Genomic DNA, 19,875 nt, shown 5'->3' on the forward strand with positions numbered 1-19,875 from the left:
TGAATTTTCAACCAATTTCCAGTCTGTTGGTGTGAGTGAAAACCTGTAATTATGAAACCGAGAAAAAAGAGCGAAAACAACAGAATAAAAAAGACATTTCTCTTAAATTGTGAGACAGGCATAATTCACCAATGGCAACGTAAATGTTAAAATAGCCGAATGTTGCATGTTTTTATTGCTCGTTAACACAGGTGATTTAGGTTATTTCGGTCTTGAGAGATTCTTTGATAAACACACGGCTGGCTGACTAATCTACAGCCAGTGATTCGTGCACTGCTTACAGTTTGTTCACGGCATGGGTCGAAGCATCAGTTTTAAAGTTTAGATTCAACTTTCATTTGCATCTATCGGTTTAAAAATCACACGGCGCCAAAAACGTTCACGTGTAGAGGCATTTCCACGTTATTTCTGTATCTTCCTGTTAGTAAGATATTCTTCAGTTTTACAAGGTTCACAATAAATTTGGAAGCTCGATTTGTGCATATTATAAAATTGGAATGTCTGTCCGAACAAGCGTTGAAGATCAAGTGTTCTCTAACGAATAAACTTTAAATTGTCTCTAACACGTTTTAATTTTTTATCTCAAGTGAATTAACACCGGCCAAAATTTGTCATTCTAACAAAAACTGCCACATGTGATCCCACACAACTTGGAAATCAGCTCCTTTCAACGAGGATGTTTGTCGGCTTCGAGTTTCTTCCATTAATTTGAACTTCAACCGGAAGAGAGATATTTTCTGAATTTGAAATAAGTTGCAAAAGACAAAGATAATTATGGTAATTATTGTGACCTCAAAACACAGCTTAGCAAGTCGTTGAATTGGTAAGAGTTGCTAATTATGATTGTTATTCAAATGATTAGCCGCAGAGGTTGGTTTTACTCTTAACGTGCTGGAGCTGTTAATATAGAGCTCCCATACATGCCAAAGTACAGCAGGGCCGGGTTGTTCAAAGCCCGATTAACCTAACCCAAGGTTAGCGAGAATTTTGATTTCAATTTTGTAACTTTTCGCTGAGGTTTTCTGTTTGTATTGTTTGTTCTTCAGTTTTGAGTTTGAATAATCTCAAACTACACAAAACAGAAGTAGTGAAAAACATTTTGATACAAGAAAAATTAAATCTTCGGTTAACTTTTAATCCTGGGTTAGCGTTAACCGGCTTTTGAACAACTCGGCCCTGATCTTTATCTTAAATACTACAAGCAAATAAGACTGTAAACAAACAAAACATCAACACAAGCTGCGCAAAGCCACGTTGTTTCTCCAATTAAAGCGCAGGCTCATATCGACTTCCTCATTCCACTTACAAAGTAAGAATGTAAATTGTAGGATATCTTTTGACCAAGAATGTTTTCCCAGCATACCTCGCGAAATCCAAGACAGAAAGTTAGACATAGGTCTGTACAGTATTTGTTACTCACGAGGCAGGTTTATAATTCTAGCATTCAAAGTGATTGCCAGTCACGAATCCAGATCATTAGTAGTCTATTCAGAATTGGCAATATTCCCCGCGCGGATTTTAACGTACAGGTGGCGGTACTACATTAACATTCGTAAGGAAATACTTCGTTTGATAACAGTTGTACTACTGAATGCAATATAATTTTATCGCCACAGTAGAAAATGGATTGGAAATTTTTTCCTCCAACGCAAGCTCGTATCAACGATGAAGAACGATCCCAAAAGATTAATAGAATTTCTATGGATCAGCTTTTTCATAATCTCGACGCACTCCTTAAAAGAGACATCAACGATTGTTTGTCAAAACATCTAGGCGGACTGCTTAAAAACAACGCGGCAATATATCAAGTCAGGGCAAGCGTTCAAAGAAGAGAAAGGCGTGATTATTTTGAAGCAGGGAAGGACGGAGAAGAAGCGGTGAAATGCAAAACGGTTAGAGAAGGATACCTTAGACAGCTTGCACTAAAATGTCTCAACACATCGGTATATAAGTCACAAAGTTTACAATCCAAATCGAGTTGCCCAGTGAATGGAAAACCTTCCACCGTGTTTGCGACAAAGAAGCCGAGCACTCCGCCTCAAATATGTCGGCCGACACGTTCAATTAGTAAAAACGGCGCTCGAAAGGAGCGATTGAAATTTGAAAGGCTTCCATTAACTTTGGATAGCGACCACTACGATGTGTTGCCTAGCAACGGATGGTGGAAATCAGAGACCAGGGGCGAGTCGACGAGCGATTCCGAAAGAGAGGCGGAAGTTATCAACGAAACTAAATCAAACTCAGGTTTAAATGTGGAAATCAAAAACGACAATTCTGATCATCGCCGCTCTTTGGATGTGTGTAGTAGCCCTGAAAGCATTCAATCATTATTTAGTTCCGTTGTTCTAGATAACAGCAACGATGGATCAGAAACGCAAACTCGGGCGGGCTCTTGTTCCAGTGTACTTTCAAAAATTCAAGGAATGCAGTCTGAAGAGCTGTCGAGGGAAGCCAGTGAAACTTCATCCTTTTTCCACTTGACGAGTGGGTCTGGGAACGAGAATGGGATAATTATGGCCCCCAGACCACCGCAACCTACTCCGGAAACCTTCCAAACCTGTTCTGAAAACTATTCTCTGTCAAATTTTAGCAGGTCTACAAGTTTGGTTTCTGACGAAGCCATATTTGGTGAGGATTTGGAACTCGACTACAGACAACTGTTTCATTATCGCGTTAACACAAAAAGTCGAATTGATTATAATAAGTCAGAGGCCTTAAAGCATAATTATTCGCGCCCTGACAAGCCGCTCCTACCTAAAGAGGAAAACAGTTCCCAGAAATACTTTGACAAATGTCGTAAAATATCTTGTGTTTTTCCAAACGTGAATGCAAGCAGAGCAAAGAACAGTAACGCTATTCCTTTAGTTCTTCAAAAGGAAGCTGTCAAGAGACGCCCAAACACAGCAGATATACCAGTGAAATTGAGACTTCAGCACAGAAGCAACGCCTTCACAAAGCTTAGTAAGGTTAAGGAAGATAATAGCACAGATGAGAGAGTTCTACCCACAACTTTGAACAAGTCAGCGGATGCATCGTATTCCGTAATGACTCCATATATGGCGAATGTTGTGTGGTCTGTTATGGATGACGAAAAAGTGGTCTGATTGAAAAAGGCTGTATGAATAAATCAAAAAGCCAATCTTGCTTGCTCTACAAAACGAAAACTAAAAAAAACTAGCTACAATTTTCCACCATGTGTTTTTAGCCGTGATACATTTAATTATGTGTCTGCGCTTTAATTCGACCATCTTGAGACATGGTAGCTGTTCTTTCTATTCCTTAGCAACTACATTTTGAGTAGGTAATTTTAGATCAATATTTGAAGGACGGAGAAATGTGTACTGGAATCAGTTTTTCTTTTTAGCATTACAGGTAAAGGCTGTGGAATCCTGATTTTCCGAATCGAGGGTTAGAGAAATCGGGATTCCACCAACTTTCAGATGTTGTCGACATTAGCGAGAGTGACTACTCATGTCGAATTTCTCGAGCACTAAACTTTAGAAAAACACCAATAAACGTTTGTTCAGTGGTGAATTATGATAGTGTCCCGTTCTGAAATATCTGACGTAAATTGTAATAACAGTCAGGTCACGTTTTGTGACACCTTTCGTAAACTGCAATCACGTTTGTCGGAGTTTGTAATAGCTACCTATATTGTGTATCCCGAGCTGTCGCCGGCTGTCATAACACACTGTCGTTTTCCATGCAATAATTTTCATTTGTGTTTTAACAAAGAGCTGCGGGGGAACAACGCATAGATAATGATAAAAGATTAAAGATCCTAGCCACTCAGTAATTGAATCTGAGAGAAGTACCCATGTTAGAAGAAAGCAAAGTTGTTACTTTCCGTACCATACTTTGTTGCTCCTTTTCAAGCCCATGGAGAAAAATTAACAGATACCGAGGGTATAAAAGGGCCAAAACTGCATGCTCTGTAGCGAAGCTAAAACTCTTTAATTTGATAGTTGGCACTGCTTGTGTAACATTTGGTAACGTAAAGCTTGTATAATTTTTTTTTTAATTTAAGCTACATTAACACTACCTTAAGTCTCTACCTCTGTGGCTGGTTGTTTGGTTGTGCGGTCGATGAGTTTGTTGTGGTTGTAAACTGTAACAGCTCCTCCTCGGATACGATGGTTGAATTGTGAGAACGATTACAAAAGTTGAACCGAACAATAGCCAGAAAATGATGATAATGCTAATTTTTATAAGCTATTATGGCTTTTTAAAAACAAAGACAATGCGTCTGCTCATATTATTACAAGTTACGACAGAGTGTCTGCATTACAATTTGCGATAGGTGGGTTCGGCGACAGGTATTTCAAAACTCGACAATTTTTATTACAATTTTAACTCTCACGCAACGTGCTTCAATTGCTGTTCACGTCTGTACAAACGTCAGCTTTGAAGGGGCAACTCTAACGCCGAGCTTCATCAGACCTGCACCTTGTGAAGCCCGGACGAATGAGCATTTTTAACAATTTTTCCCGTTCTGCTAGTTGCAGGCGAGAAATTATTTGTCCCACAGTCCCGAGAGAAAGATGTCTGAAGTTCAATTGCCCGAAAGCTCCTATGCCAACACTGAACAAACTCATGCAGTGTCTGATCGATTCCTGTTTATATAGCCGGAAAGTTATTCCTGGGGCGTGGTGAGGATATTTTAGGAGACAAACGTTTAAGATTGCAAGGAATTGAATGATTCTGGTTATGTTACATATTCTGATGGGGCATTAATCTGATTAATGTTCGAAACATCAAAATATGTGCCGCCTTGAGCCTTACATCGCGTACATACAACTGGGAAACCTTTTTGCCCATAAGCTTTATTTTTGCTCCAAAACACTCACTCTCCAGGACGACGCCTTATTTTTTCTTGTTCTTTATTGACGCAATTTTTTGTAACAACAGTAGTTGATTTGTATGCATAGGATAAGTCCTAGCTCAGATCAACTACATGTACTGCTTATTATTTCGTCCCTGTTTTTTGGCTACCGGTGATTGAAAGGCCAACGGCTGAAAACCAGGAGCATGCGATGAGAACTGAATAAGGAAATCTAATTAGTTAACTTCTTTCTTAATAAACGATAGCCTCCACTTGGCGAGAAAACATCGTCGGATATTTGTCCTTGGACATTATCTGTTCCTCAAAGCTCACAGTTTTCCTTGACCTTTGAAAACCGGGGATTATCAGTAGGATATTCCCCAGTCCTAGCCGGGACACATTTAGTCACGTGACGCGTCCAGACCAATCAAGCGCAAGCGAAAATATTTAATGGCACACGGTAATGGCACACGCGCAAACGAAGATGGGAGCTTTTGGACGCCTTGTGTAGCATACACAACAGGTTACCAGAAATAATGAGCGTGGACTGGAAATAGAAGGGAACGCGGGAACTGAGGGACGATAGGTCTTGTTCGGTCCAAGTAAAGGTTGGCATATTGTAGCTGAATTAAAACTCTTTTGATGTTGTAGATAATCCCAGTTTGCTTATATGAAGTAACCACTTTCCCTGTTTTTCGTCACTATTTTTCGCAAGATCGGCAATTTGCTGCAGTCAGCGAATTTCAGTCATGGCGGACTGGTCTTGGGCGAGCACTGCGGGATTGTTTGGCGAGGAAGATGAAGATGCCATCGATCCAGATCAGAAAGTTAGTAAACACGATTTCATCAACATAGAATCAATTTAATTCACGAGCTTCTCTATGCATGCCCTGGAATATGTTGGAATTGGGTGCTAAGGGGCCTAAGGGAGAGTCGGAGGGGTACAACCCAGGGAAGTGTATTTTTATAATTTAACCACAGATTGAGATCGGCTCCCTCCCATGCGGCTCCCTCCCATGTAGCACGATTTGCCTTACAAGGTGTCCATCTACCAGTGCTTTGCTTGTAATATTAATTTAAAGTAATTTTAAGTGATGTTTCTTAGTAACCCACTCACCCCCCACTCATGCTTATGCACTCATGTATAAGCTCATTTTGCAGTAAATATCACCTCCATAGTTAATTACAGTGGCGTATCCAGACCTTGAGCTAAGGAGGGGTGGGGGGTTTTGCTTGCCCCAGCAGCTTTAGTTCCTTCTGCGATTTCTTTTTTTTACCCGAAAAAAGGAGAGGCCCAGCCCCCCCGGGTCCCTCCCCGAGATCCGCCACTGATTTATCGTTATCTCCGGTTAATTTTGTTTCCTATATTTGTTTTGGCAGACACGATGGGACAACAAGGACAGCCTTATTTTAGTAATTGACTGTTCAAGAGAGATGTTTCAACAGGTCCGAGGTGAAATCCCTTTTCAGCTATGCATAAAGGTTTGTTCTTTGATCACCTGTTTATGTGCATGCATCTGTCAATTCAAGTAGTGTCTGATCCCACTTCCAGGCCCCAGGTTGTTTTTAAAAATTGTAAATTCCACAGGGTGGGGACAACTAAGTGAGCCAAATGCTCCAGAGTATCATTCAGCTGCATTTATATAATTTTGTGCATGTGGTTTTCTTTACATGTGCATAATGTGTGAGAATTTCCCTGACAATACCACATTGTTGTTGCATTAATTTGGTTTACTGTTTTGTTCAAAGTGTGCAATGTACTTTAATCTTGTTAAGAAATCTTCAAGTAAAGAAATGTATGTCATTAAAGAATTAAAGATGTATGATCCTTCTCTAGCTTTCTCTAACAAACATATAATACAAGATCTTTATGATGCTGATCATCTCAGGCAGCTTTAAAATCCACACATTCATTTGATCCATATTTGCTTCTCCCCCCTCCCCCCTGCCTCTTACTAGGTAATAGCAAGGCATTTACTTGTGTCAATCCCAGGAGTGGGGCATTTGAAATTTTATTACTCCTTGGGGCTGGGCATTCGCCCACTCCCAGGACAACATCCAGAGCTACAGAGTGGTTTTTGCCTCGCATGTGGCGAAGAAAACAAACATAATGTTTGCCCCTGGTCTATCCTAAAACCTCAATGAGTGCTGTAAATTTAGATTATTTCTAAAAGTTGTCTTTTTGTGTCTTCGTTTACCATTAACTAGTGTGCTGTGAGTGTGCTGAAAAACAAGATCATAAGCAGTGACAGAGATTTGATTGGGATTGTGTTCTTTGGAACTGTAAGTATAAGTAATGTACAAAACATTCTGAAACAAAGAAAAATAAATCAAATCAAACTGTTTTGAAAAATTCTAAGAAAAAAAGACATCAGATACAATCCTAGAAGTGAGTCATTCACTTTATTATGACTTATCTGATTAATATTTCTAGGATAAGAGCAAGAATCCAAGTGATTTCAAGCAAGTTTATTTATATCAGGTATTTATTTGAACTTTTACTTTGTTTCAACTTGTGATTAAAAGAGAAACAGACATTATGGCACATGCAGCTGTCAGTTAATGACAGTTTCCATAGCATCAATGCATGCAATGCACTGCAATGCATTGCAACGCAATGCAACCCAACACAAATTATGCAATGAAAAAATGATGTTCACAAAAAACAAACTTTCCCCATCCACACAAGCTCTCACCATTAGCCCAAAAATCATAATTCTCACTAGCCCCCCTAAAAGGTCATCTCTTATAGTACTTCTGTAATTTGAATTTCCTCAAAATTTGTCCCAGGAAACTCTACTGACCCACAGAATCCATTAGCCCTGGACTAACAGACAGGACTTTCTTTGCACACTTAAACACCTATTGAATGAATTTTGTTAATAAACATATTAAGGTTGAAAATCTCAAACCAGCTGACTATTTACAAGCATAGCTGAGGTGTGATAATTTAATTTAATTATGCACATATAAATTAATGATTTAATTTATTATGCATGACCCCATAAGCTACTGAGCTTTAATTTTTGTCATGCTTAAATAAGGGTTGTCTGTCTGTCTGTCTGTCTGATACTTGGGAGTACAGAGAACAACATGATGTGAAATTGGCTTCAACCAGTGACCTCTGTATTTCCAGTCCTGTGCTCTAAGCACCTGGCCATGCTGTCTCATATGGACTAGCATTTGCTCCTGGACACAAACTTGATATAAATGCGAACAGATCCACACATTTCATAACTGAAAGGTTTTGGTAATATTAAGTTTTGTTGCTTTGTGTTACTTTATAGGAGTTAGATTTTCCAGATGCCCAACGTATACTTGATCTTGAAAAATTTCTTGAAGGTTAGTTCTAGATATTCTATATTTTTGGACTAAATAAAAGTTGTACCAAAGGCATTAGCGGTCAAGTGTCGATTGATACCCTCGATCAACATCTAGATGGGTACTTGTTTGACATCTCGATCAATACTCGGGGCGACTCTCAATTGACACTTGATCAACAGTCAGTCGATAGTCTGCCGAGTGTTGATGGACTCGTATGTATTGATCGAAAATTAGTTGACTGTCAACTGACTGTCAACCAAAATGTTGATGGAGTGTTGATTGAGTGTCAACCGAGTTGTCGACAGAGTGTCAATCAAGGCTATTGATTGACACTTGACTGCAGATGCCTTTAGTATACATGATCCAATAACTGATGATGACTGAAAAACAGAATAATATATTGGATAATTTAATTCAGGAGCACCACAGTGACCAATTTACTACAAGTTGCTGATGCAGCAAATGTTAGGATGTGACGTGTCAAGGCCATGCTGTGAAAAGAATTTACAGATTCATTGCTGATGAATGTCCTTATAACAATATTGTGGATTTATATTTCAGATGATAGTTGCAATGATTTTGAAAACAAGTTTGGTCACAACAGTGGGTTTTCCTTAAATGATGTCCTCTGGACATGTTCTAACATGTTTTCCAAAAGGTAAATGGAAAGTTGTTTTTTGTGTATGTTAACTTTAATATAGACTGAGTGCTGCTTGAGGCAAGCATTGTAATGTGTAGTACTTATTGATTTTACTTTATGGATTGTGCACCATGAAAGACTTAGCCTAAATTTTCAATTCTTTTTCACTCTTAACTCCAGTCTTTCTCAGTCTTAACCGATCTGGCCCTTAAATGTCAGTATTAAATTGATAAGCTGCTTTTTTGATTCTCCTTTTCAATTTGATCTGAAGGTAAGAACAAAGTTGTTTAGTTTGTACCTTTCACAAATATCATGATGCATATAACCTTCGCAGCTGACTGCAGTCAGGGAGGCAAGGGCTGTTTAGCTAATTACATAAATAAAAAAATAGACCTTGATTTACCCTCGCCAGTGTTTATAGCACAAAGGCTAGTGGGGCAGAGCAAACAACTGAGACAAATAATTCAAATTGAACACAACATTGTTAAGAATCCCAATTGGCCAGAGGCAAACTAGTTGGCTATTCACAAGTGTGGCCAAGGATTTGAACTTGGGGCTACTGTGAAACAAATCCAGGTAGCAGTCAGAGTGGGACTTGAACCTGGGACCCCTGGATTGCAAGTCTGATGCACTGACCACTCGGCCATGCTCCCTTTAATTGTGGATAAAATTAACACACCACTTCACTAGACAGAGAAGTAAAAAAAGTTTAATTGGAGGAGGACAGTAGAGGAAGAGAGACGACAGGCAGGGTGGAATGACTGGAACACCATGAGAGTGGTAGCCAGGGATAGGGCACAGTGGAAACAGAATGTTAAGGCCTCATGCGCCCACTGGCACAAAGAGCAGTGATGATGACTCAGTCGGTCAAAGTACTAAATGTCATTGAGTAATTTATATTTCTTTATTACTTCTCAGTTTGCAGAAGATTGGACACAAGCGCATCATGTTGTTTACCAATAACGACAATCCCCACGCTGGTGATCCTGCCCTTCAAGTAAGATTCCAAAAGTGTATGTTAACTTTGGAACTCTTTAATTATTTCCAATGACTTTGGTCAAACTGTTATGCGACAAAAGGTGAGATTCACCATTCAAAGTAGTCAAATAAGAATATGTAACCTATGTGAAGTGATAGTAAGTAGCTTCATTTTCTAAGCCAAATAACAACTGGTTTTTCTATATATTTTTTTCTTTTCAGAGACAAGCCAAGACAAAATCAACAGTGAGCACTATAATTAATTTTTTTTTGATAATTATTATATCTCTCAATTAGTATGCACGCTGTGATTGGTCAATTTAGCGGGCCGTATTCTACTGTATGGCCCGCTAAAATTTAAAGCTGTTTTTGTTGCCAAAATGTTTCATGATTTATCGCCAAGTGTTCTTAACTTTTTTAGCAAGTAAAAGTTTAAAAGTTTGCTGTAACTTCTGAAAATGTGTATTAAAACCTGCTAACAATATAAGAGTCACTTAACAACGATTTCAAATGGACTCGCTTTCAAGGTGCGTCAGAAATTTGAAGCTGTTCTGCGTGAATAGAAATCGTTCCTAAACCCGTCAGACACACAGTAGAGATATGATAAATATCTTACTAACCTCGTTTTCTTGGTCCATACTGAAAGTTACAGATCCTTGTTTTTCCCCTTCGATTTATGGCCCGTGCACTTGGCACTTGGGCCATAAATTGATGGGGAAAAAACTTGGTCCGTAACTTACAGTACAGCCCTCAAACTCGGTTAGTAAGAGGTATTTATTATCAACTGGTCGTAAAAACAACAGAGAAACAGCAATTTTTAAAAAGGAAACAACATTTTTGATTTTACAAAACATGTTTTGCCATTCCTATGTCATCCTCAGTTGCAAATGTTTGATGGTTGTACATTTGAATTTTCACTGTATATATGATATTATCAAATGCATTTTAACCTACACAATCAATCCTGTATACTGCGTCTCAAATGTCACCTATTTCTGGACCTACCTCCATGGTTAACATCAGGGTAGGTGTTTCACTCCAGTAAAATGTTGCTCATAACAGCATTTATTTGTAAGTGATTGCAGTGAATTTGCTACTCCACTAGATTTTGTTGAGTGAAATCTGTATCGTAGGTTTGACTCTTAAAGGCTGCCAAAAAGTGATATTCACCAGTACCATTCAGTGATCTAGAGAGGTTAACTGAAAGAATGTCAAGGAACACAATATCAAGAGAATGCCTGGCCAAGCTTCTGGACCTTAAAGTTGCTGCAACTGTAATTCATGTAACATTGATGTAACAAAAAGCTATAAAAATTACCTGTGTTTTTAATAATTTTTGAATTGTTCTTTAGGATTTGAGTGAAATTGGTATTGCAATAGAGCTGATGCATATTCAACCTCCAGGTCGCCATTTTGATTCAAGTCTCTTTTATCGAGTAGGTCATCAATGTCTGTTGGAGTAAGAGAATGATGATCAATATCAGTCTATGTTTAACAATACAGCTGTCTCATTTTCATGACACAATAAAATCTTGAATTGAAGGCACTGACATCTGTCGATTGTCTTAGGATATAATCCACATGGATGATGATGAAGGAGGGTTATTGCCAGATCCTGCTGAGAAGTTTGAAGAACTTCTTACCAGGTAACAATAAAAGTTGCATTGTGCTGTTCCAGAAAAGATACAAAATTGGTTAATCCTCCCGGCCCACCTTTCCCCCTGAAAAATAATCCCTTTGCACAGCTCGAGAAAAGTGCCTTCCCATTGTCCCGGACAAGTAGATTTTCCTTCTGGGCAAGTAACTTTACATTCTCACTTGCCCAATGGGCAAGAGACCAAACAAGTCATCCGCCAACTAAATCATTAAAAGGGCAAACTTGCCATGGGCAAGCAATCTTTGAGAGATACTTGTCCCAAGGGCAAGTTGGAATTCAAGTTTTTTTCGAGCCCTGCTTTGGAAATTCCACTTTCCTAAAATTTTGGCTTTTTGGACACCCCTCCTCCCTTGATATTTGCAATTGCTTCTTCTTGAGGTTGGGTATGGATTGTAATAATGTGATGTAAGACTGTTAGTTTTGTTTTTATTGATTAATGCAATTAGCTGTCTTGATTATGTGTACACTGTAATGTCTTTCTACTGAACTACTTTTAACATGGGCAGAGATAATTTTTGATTCAAGGAAGTGGGATTATTGCAAATTCATATCAAAGTTTCCTTGAAGAAGTAATGTCTCCAAATGGCCAATAGAAAAAAAATAATTTATTGTCACAGCACTGTACATCTTCTTGGCCTTATGTGCCTACTGGCATGCAATGACTTGATGATGACTTTACATCTTCTTCTTTTCTTAGGGTGCAAAAAAAGGAGTACAAGAAACGGGCAATGACAACTCTTCCATTTATGTTGGCAGATGGAGTTGAGCTTGGGGTTTCTGTGTGAGTTTAACACTTTGTTTGTGTACACATGAGCATAAAACTATGTTCACTTATTTATTTCTGCAAACTATGATGAGCTTAGCCTGCAAGACAGGGCTTCCTTGTGTAATCTTTTGGCAGGTATTGAAGGGAAGATAAACAGAGACCTGTTTTTGCTAGTTAGTAATTTTTATGAGCCAGTGTTCTGACTGTTTGTCTTTGTTATGCTCTTCTTTTCATGGTATTACTCTGAAATGCTATGCAAAATGCCTGTAAATAGCTTAGCTAGTTCTCTTTCTTCTAGAAACTGTCAGGTTCAGAGTATTTTCTGAAAGAACTAGAGCTCAATAATCTTTGAAAACTTAATGACCACTTGAGGCAAGGAGCACTCAGATACTCAAAGACAATTTTTGTTAATTAACAACCTCTTCATTTTCAAGTGAATATATGAAAGGCCATATCATGCCTTCAAACTTTAAATGTCTTTTCATTTTGTCTGTACATACAGGTATCATCTTTGCAGATCTGCAACAAAATCTGGTTATATTAACCTGGATAGTCGAACAAATGAAGAAGTTAAAACTCACACCAAGTATATTTGTGTGGTGAGCCTTCATTTCAGCTTACAGTGCCCATATTTGAATTCATAAGAAACTGGGATTTACTATTTTTATTATACCGAAGTTTTTCACTGATTTTCGTTTCTTGAAGTATTCTTCAAGCAAACGGTCACCACCACACTAAAATTATAATTAATATATTTATTAAGTGGCTAGCTTGTGTGCCTGACTATTCATGTGGGAAGAAAAAAAACATGGACATCTGTTATTTTGTTTGTTTATTCCTTGCAAGGACCAGTCAGTTTTGCATCAATCCAACTGTTGGCACATTTATTGACATTAATTTATATATTAATGGTATATTTTATTTAGTTTTGGTAATAAAGATGAGCTGATTTAAAAGATCATAGTGTTTAATAACAGTGTTTGACCCAACTGTTTTGTAGTTAAGTCTGTTCTTTTGTAGGATACCGGTCGAGAGTTGTTGCCGACTGATATTAAGTATTACCAAATGTTTGGAGGGGAAAAGGTATTAAACTAAAGACATCATTAATTATGAAATTCCTTATAACTAAATAATAAATTATATTTAATTATTTTTGTTTCCAGCTATACATTCATGATGTTCTAAAGTTTGTTAGTTAGTAATAAACTTTTTGTGCTTGGATTATTATTTAATTAATACATATTATTGGCTTTGGTTTCAGGTTATCTTTGAAAAAGAAGAGGTTGCTGAGATGAAAAACTTTGGTGATCCAGGTAAAGATCATCGCAGAGGATTGCATATCTTTACCTCAACATTTTATAGGTCTAAACACATAAAAATTAAGATTCTAAATTTAATAGTTTTGAAGATACAAGTGTGTCCAGAAGTTTCAAAATCTCTGCAAGTTGAGACGTATGTGCAGTGATATATAGTAGGTTTGAAGCTAGTTATGTCAAATTATTCTCATTTAATACTTGCAGGTCTTCTTTTAATGGGATTTAAGCCCAGATCATCTGTGAAGAACTATTTTCATATCAGACCTGCGCAGTTTCTCTATCCCAGTGAAAAGGTATTTATAACATTATTAATGAAATAGAAAGCACTCCCAAATCCAAATTGTTGATTTATAAAAACTTGGGCAAATGTTGAAGACACAAAAGAACACAAAAGAATTGCATAGAGAACATGATGAGTAGCCAAGTGTTTCTCCCAACCAGTAGAATATAACACAACAATCAGGAGAAGCAGGTTGACTATTTCCTTCATGTAAATATTAATGTTCTTCAAAACCCCTGCACTCAATAAATGATAATATTTTACAATAATTTGGGGTTGAAGATCACTCACTGTTGTTTCCCCACAGAGTGTTTCAGGAAGTACAACATTATTCTCTGCGCTTCTAAGCCAAAGTCTTGACAGAGAGGTGGTACCAATATGCCGATACATTCCAAGGATCAATACTCCACCGAGATTTGTGGCACTCCTTCCACAGGTAGCATGTCCTCAAATGCCTACAATCCTCATCAGCATATAATATGTAAACTTTCATTACCTTTCTTGCAGCATGGTTTGCATGGCATGAAAAACTTTATCATTGTTAAACTATTCTTGTACAAGTCACGATGGATGATGTTTTATCTGAAACATGTTTTGCTATTTAATGTAAGATATGAACTTAAAACGCATCATGTGGTTTGTAAAAGGATTATCATACTTTGTACTGCTGAGAAGCCTTGGTAACTTAATTATTTATGAAAAACTCACCTCTGACACTTGTCTTACAGAAAGAAGAACTAGATGAACACAACAATCAAGCCACCCCTCCTGGTTTCCATCTGGTATTTCTTCCATTTGCAGATGACTTTAGAAAACTGAAATATGAAGAAACACCTAAAGGTAGCCTTATTAACAAAAATTTATTACATTGTTAACAAAGATTTTGATTGGAAATTCTTGGTGGTTTACTAAAAGTATTTGTTCCCTTTACCAGTATTTTCTGAGATTAAAAACTGGAACCTTGCTCGTTAACCATGTCTATGGACAGACACAATTTGTCACATGGGAAATGGAAGTAAATGGAATGCACATTACCTTTTGTTCTCAAATTATAAGGAAAATCTTTTCAAGAAGTTCCATTCATTCTAGAAATTTTCTATAATTTATATCAAATTTAAATAGAATTTTGATAATTTTACCACCAATAGCCTATTCACCGTAACTTTTTGTTATATTTTATAGACATTAATTACAATTTTTTTCTGTTCATCTGTTCTTTATTTTCAGCCACAACAGATCAGGTCAATAAAGCCAAAGATGTTATCAAGCAACTCACAATAGGATTTGATAGTTCACAGTTTGAGAATCCTTGTAAGATTTCACACTTTGTCAAGAGTAGTGACAGCAAATTTAAAATATTGAATCTAAAACAGTTTACCACCTTTAGGTCATACTCATAGCGTGGAGGGGGACAAGGGCAGAGGGGGGGGGGGGGGGAGGACCTGGGAGTAAAGGGAGTAGGAACTCTATGAGAGGCATAAGTAGATGGGATTCCCAAGGTTGCAGGAAGTGTGAGAAAAAATGAAATAACATGACAATTATGTAGGTAGTATTTCACAACATATAGCAAATTTGCAAAACTTTAAAATGTTACAGACCTGTGTAGTACTGAAAACTGAGGACAATTTACCAGATAAGTGACTGGCCCAGTGGGGCCAATACTAAATTTATAAGTCTACACTTAACGCTGTATTTTCTTGACTATACTTACCTTGTTTTACGAGTCATTAATGAAAATTGCATTTTTCCTCCTGGACAGCTTTACAGAAACATTACAAGAACCTTGAGGCTCTGGCTTTAGACAGAGATGAACCAGAAGAGGTTGTTGATCTGACTGGTAAAAACAAGAGAATTGTTTTGCTCTCAAATTAAAATAATTTTATCCATTACTGTCAATACTTTCAGTGATGTGTTGTTTCAGGTGGTATATCTTTCATGATGTAAGACTGGAGTGGACATGTTTCCCCTCATAACTCATGATCTTCAGTTTGGGATGCATGTATTAAATTCAAAAAAAAGTCCAGCCCAGAACTAAATTTCAGGCTAATTTTCACCTATATCTGTCAATTTGATTCTCAAGTTCTTAGATTCTCATTTAGACTCATGCTTTCGTTTTCAGCATGAAGGTGCTCTAACGATATTTTTGATGTTAATTTTTTCTGTAGAACCCAATGTGGAAGCAATTGATCGTAAAGCTGGAGATGCCATAAAGGCATTCAAGGACCTGGTTTTTCCTGATGATTATAATCCAGCTGGCAAACCTGCACCTAAGAGAAAGGTAGACACTGTTTGATTTCTTTTTTGTATGCAGTGTTTGGTTAAAAATGCCATGCTCATTGAAAGAAAAACTGCTACATTTGATTACTGTCAGGGGTGATGAATGGTAAATGTGAGACCTTGTGAGAAGGCAAGATTAGCCTTTCTCTTTGGGAGTCTGAGACATTTTGACTTCTTCAATTGCAAGACCGACATGTCAAAGTGTGTTAATGTGAGCTTGAGATGTTCAGGCTCTAAGACGTTCAGACATCACTTATAACAAACAAATAGGTACTTTGAGACTAACTTAACCTTGCAACAAAATAGAGACTTTGAGACAGCTTTGTGAAAACATTGAGTTTACAAGATGCTCATAACCCCTAAAAAAACAAGACTGCGAGACTTGTGAAATTTGACGAAAATTTTGCAACACCCATAGTTTTTGATCAACCATTTACCATTGTTACTGAATGTATAAATTTGGAATTTTTTTTGTCTCTTTCAGGCAGGAGATGCATCAGGGGCTGCAGCAAAAAGAAGCAAATCAGGAGATGACGTTGAAATTGACATGAGAGAGGAGGCACAGAAAGGCAGAGTGAGTGACATGAATCAAACACCAAGTTTTATTTTGTGCTTGTACTCAAATAAAAAAGCTTCAAAAGTTGCAACACTCCAAAAGAAGAGATTATAACAATTTCACTGGTGTAACTGAACCTAATGACGCTCCTCCAAAAGCAGTGACCTTGGAACGTGACTTACTGTTGAGAAAAGCAGTAGGAAATGACAGGTAACAACAGTTGACGAGTGTTCTTGGGATTTGTATGAGGAAAATATGTTAGTCAACAAGGCAGTAGGGAAAGGGGGGAGGGGATGATGCAAGACTTCTGGTTGTTTTGAAATTCAATGCATGACGACTGATTCATATTGAAAATAGATTGTACATTCTCATTCTTTGTGTACCTAGTAAGATTGACTCTCAAGACATAAGTTAGGAATTGTCAAAATTGACATGGAGGATGTTTTCTATTTTGCAGCTTACCAAGCTCACTGTGCCAGTGTTAAAAGAGTTCGTAAAACAGGCAGGCATTAAATGTGGTACTAAAAAGGCTGATCTGGTGGAAGCTATCAAAGAACACTTTGGAGTTTGATGCGATTATACTTTTTGGCACCTTTATGAACAATTGAAATGAATGGTTATATCCCTGTGCAGGAGTCATTTATTGTACTTATTATTATTGTCTAGTCAAAAATGTAAAATAGTTTTAAAAAACAGTTTGTACACATTTTTTTGGTAAAATGATGTAGAACAGATATATTCACTCATGAGGTATGCAGTTTATAAAAAAATCAATAAAAGGGAAAAAAATTCTAAACATAATTTGTTGTAATATGAATGTTTGTAAACATTTTGCATAATAAATTATTAATAATAATGCCTAATAATGCCAATTATGGCACATCAATACCGGTAAAACCACTGCATGTTATCTTCAAATATCTTAGTAAAAGTTATTTCCAGGGCTAATAACATAATTATTTCAAACAAATGATCATTGCTTTGGAAATAAACTTCAGGCACTCTTAAAATTTTTGAACAATTCTGAAGCAAAGTGTTAATTCTGACTGACGTCAGAATATTCTGAGAAATCTTTGGTCATTACCCAACAAGACCTTTCTAGAACTGATCTATGGCCAGCCTGGCCTCCCATTTTAGCCCGACACTCAATCAACATCTTGATTGACACTCAATTGACAGTAGGTTGATAGACGCTCAAGTGACGACCAACTCAAAAGTTTTGATCGACACTCGCTGTGATGTCTGCAAATATCAGTAGACTCGACCAAGATGTCGATAAAGTGTCGATTGAGTGTCATTCGAAGTGTCAATGGAGTATCGAGCGAGCGAGTGTCGATTGAGGGTCAATCGAGTGTTGATCAAGGGTATCGATCAAGGGTGTCGATTGACATTTGACTGCTGATGCTTTTAGTACACTTGATCCATTGACTCAATAGTACTCTGATTATTGACATAGCAAATATTTCCATAACCATCGTCATCCCATCAACCATCAACATCAGTTCATCGTCATTGTCGTCGTCATCATCATCATTGCCCTCAGGTGATGTGTTACAGAGAAAGCCCCACTCAGACTGTATCCAAACACCAGCCACACATCTTTTACTCGACATGCGGTCTCCTTACGCGTAACCCATAATGCCACGGTGTTCCTTGCCGAGAGTAAAGTGAACTTGACGCTACCGAGTGTACCTTCTTTGGAGAAGGTGAACTATACGACGGATAAAGCTGTAAATAGTCATCTGGAGGTAGAATGCTCTCGGGTCTTGGGTACCGTTTGAAGTTTGAAGGAGGTAAAATGTTCCCTTCCCAGTCTGTTGGCGGAGCTCGACATTCGCTTTGAACTTTCAGTGATCTTGATTGTAATTCTTGCCTTCCCTGTTGTTGCCATCCGATAATTTTCTGTTTGGGTTGTGGTAATTTAATCTCGTGCAAGAATTTGTGGTAAGTGTCTTTGCCGATTCGCGAGGGTTTTGGCACACTTAATGGGTAAATATCCGCAATCATGCCTACAGAAGATGGCAGTGAATTTCGCGTTCCAAAGCTAGCGCTATGTTTCGGACGGACAAATTTGAAATTTTTCCACATGTTGCTGTTGTACTTGTTGTCGATTTGCTCTAGCTGTGAAGTATCGAGATGTGTTACATCCAACCAGAGTCTTTGTTGAGCTGTATTCGGTGGTTTGTCTCGTTCGTCGTATGGTGCTTGCCGAACGAAACTGTTTAGGTCATATGTTAGTTCTGAAGGAGATTCTCTCCTCAAGGGAAGCCCGAACGTGGTTTTAGATCGAGGAGAAAACGCCATTACGGTGAACTTCGACAAGGATTGAACTCAACTGTTGCTATGGAGATTGCATGTCATTACGCGCGAAGTTACCTTCGCGGGAAAAATGGAGGGGAGGAAGGTTGTCATGAGAAAAGTTCTTCCTTTCTCATTTTCCCGTGAAGAGCCTGCTCGCAGGCTAGCGCGAAGTAGACAATGGTAGACAATGGTAACTTGCCCAAATGCCCAGCCATAGTTCTAGGCCATCAAATGCCCATATTCCCAGAACCTTTGTGTCACGGAAATGAAAAAAAAAACCCTCGAACCTCGAATACCTGTTTGCAACTTCCACCGTGTCCCAAGTATTCCTTTTGTATATTTTATTAAAATATAAAGGTTAACCTTACCTAGCTTGTTTTTCAAGGCCATTTTTCGATCCTCACCATGATCTTGGGGCGACTTGTTGAAACCCCTCTACTCCCTCCATATGCTCCCTCGTCACAAAAAACCGGGAGCATTGCGTGACGACCTCAAAGGACCAGGACTGCTGCTGCGAAAGAGGCGGGCCCCGAATGGAAAATAAAGCTAGGCGAGGCCAATGCGGGAAGTATAGAGTGACCTTCTACATACATGTATTTGTTACAGGTTGTAAAGGGAAATGGGACAATAAATTGCGATAAAAACCAACAAAGTAAATAGAGAGCCCCTTGAAAATTGGCTCGTGCTACCCCCAATAATTAAGGTAACCCCGAGAAACGGAATGACCTATGTCGTATGTGTCGCCGTTGGAAATGGGGGTGGGACCCCTTAAGGCAAAAGCATGATGCAATCGCACAGAAATGTTTACAGAGTGGTCCCCGAGTTGTATGACAGAAAATGGCTCCATGGGGCCTAGAGCCACTGGTCCATGTTCCCATCCAGCAAGGGGGTGGGTCTGATAGTGACCCTTAGCATATTTTACACATGTTGTCAGCATTTTCAGTTTAGGGCAGAATGA

At 38.2% G+C, this 19,875-nt stretch overlaps 3 protein-coding genes across 3 annotated transcripts; 2 read left to right on the forward strand and 1 right to left on the reverse strand.

Annotated features, from left to right (window-relative positions):
* The first annotated feature begins 1,286 nt into the window (after positions 1-1,286).
* LOC145489817 (uncharacterized) lies at positions 1,287-3,396 on the forward strand. Its single transcript, XM_081468874.1, has one exon. It carries the CDS (start codon positions 1,623-1,625, stop codon positions 3,102-3,104), a length of 1,482 nt encoding a protein of 493 aa, XP_081325000.1. The 5' UTR covers positions 1,287-1,622; the 3' UTR covers positions 3,105-3,396.
* Positions 3,397-4,917: 1,521 nt separating this feature from the next.
* On the forward strand, positions 4,918-17,412 carry LOC145489814 (DNA repair protein Ku70-like). Its single transcript, XM_081468871.1, has 23 exons — positions 4,918-5,430; positions 5,538-5,649; positions 6,203-6,304; positions 7,031-7,105; positions 7,257-7,304; positions 8,110-8,164; positions 8,708-8,804; positions 9,705-9,783; positions 9,987-10,010; positions 11,117-11,200; positions 11,334-11,410; positions 12,119-12,202; positions 12,690-12,786; positions 13,208-13,270; positions 13,449-13,500; positions 13,708-13,796; positions 14,091-14,219; positions 14,512-14,623; positions 15,011-15,094; positions 15,543-15,620; positions 15,949-16,061; positions 16,545-16,634; positions 17,074-17,412. The coding sequence occupies exons 2-23, from the start codon at positions 5,572-5,574 to the stop codon at positions 17,185-17,187; spliced, it is 1,824 nt and encodes a 607-aa protein (XP_081324997.1). The 5' UTR covers positions 4,918-5,430; positions 5,538-5,571; the 3' UTR covers positions 17,188-17,412.
* On the reverse strand, positions 17,379-18,920 carry LOC145489825 (testis-expressed protein 52-like). The gene has a single exon (XM_081468881.1). The coding sequence runs from the start codon at positions 18,918-18,920 to the stop codon at positions 18,219-18,221; it is 702 nt and encodes a 233-aa protein (XP_081325007.1). The 3' UTR covers positions 17,379-18,218.
* Positions 18,921-19,875: the final 955 nt, after the last annotated feature.

Source organism: Orbicella franksi, chromosome 6 (genome assembly GCF_964199315.1).
Source record: "Orbicella franksi chromosome 6, jaOrbFran1.1, whole genome shotgun sequence".
NCBI classification, from domain to species: Eukaryota; Metazoa; Cnidaria; class Anthozoa; order Scleractinia; family Merulinidae; genus Orbicella; species Orbicella franksi.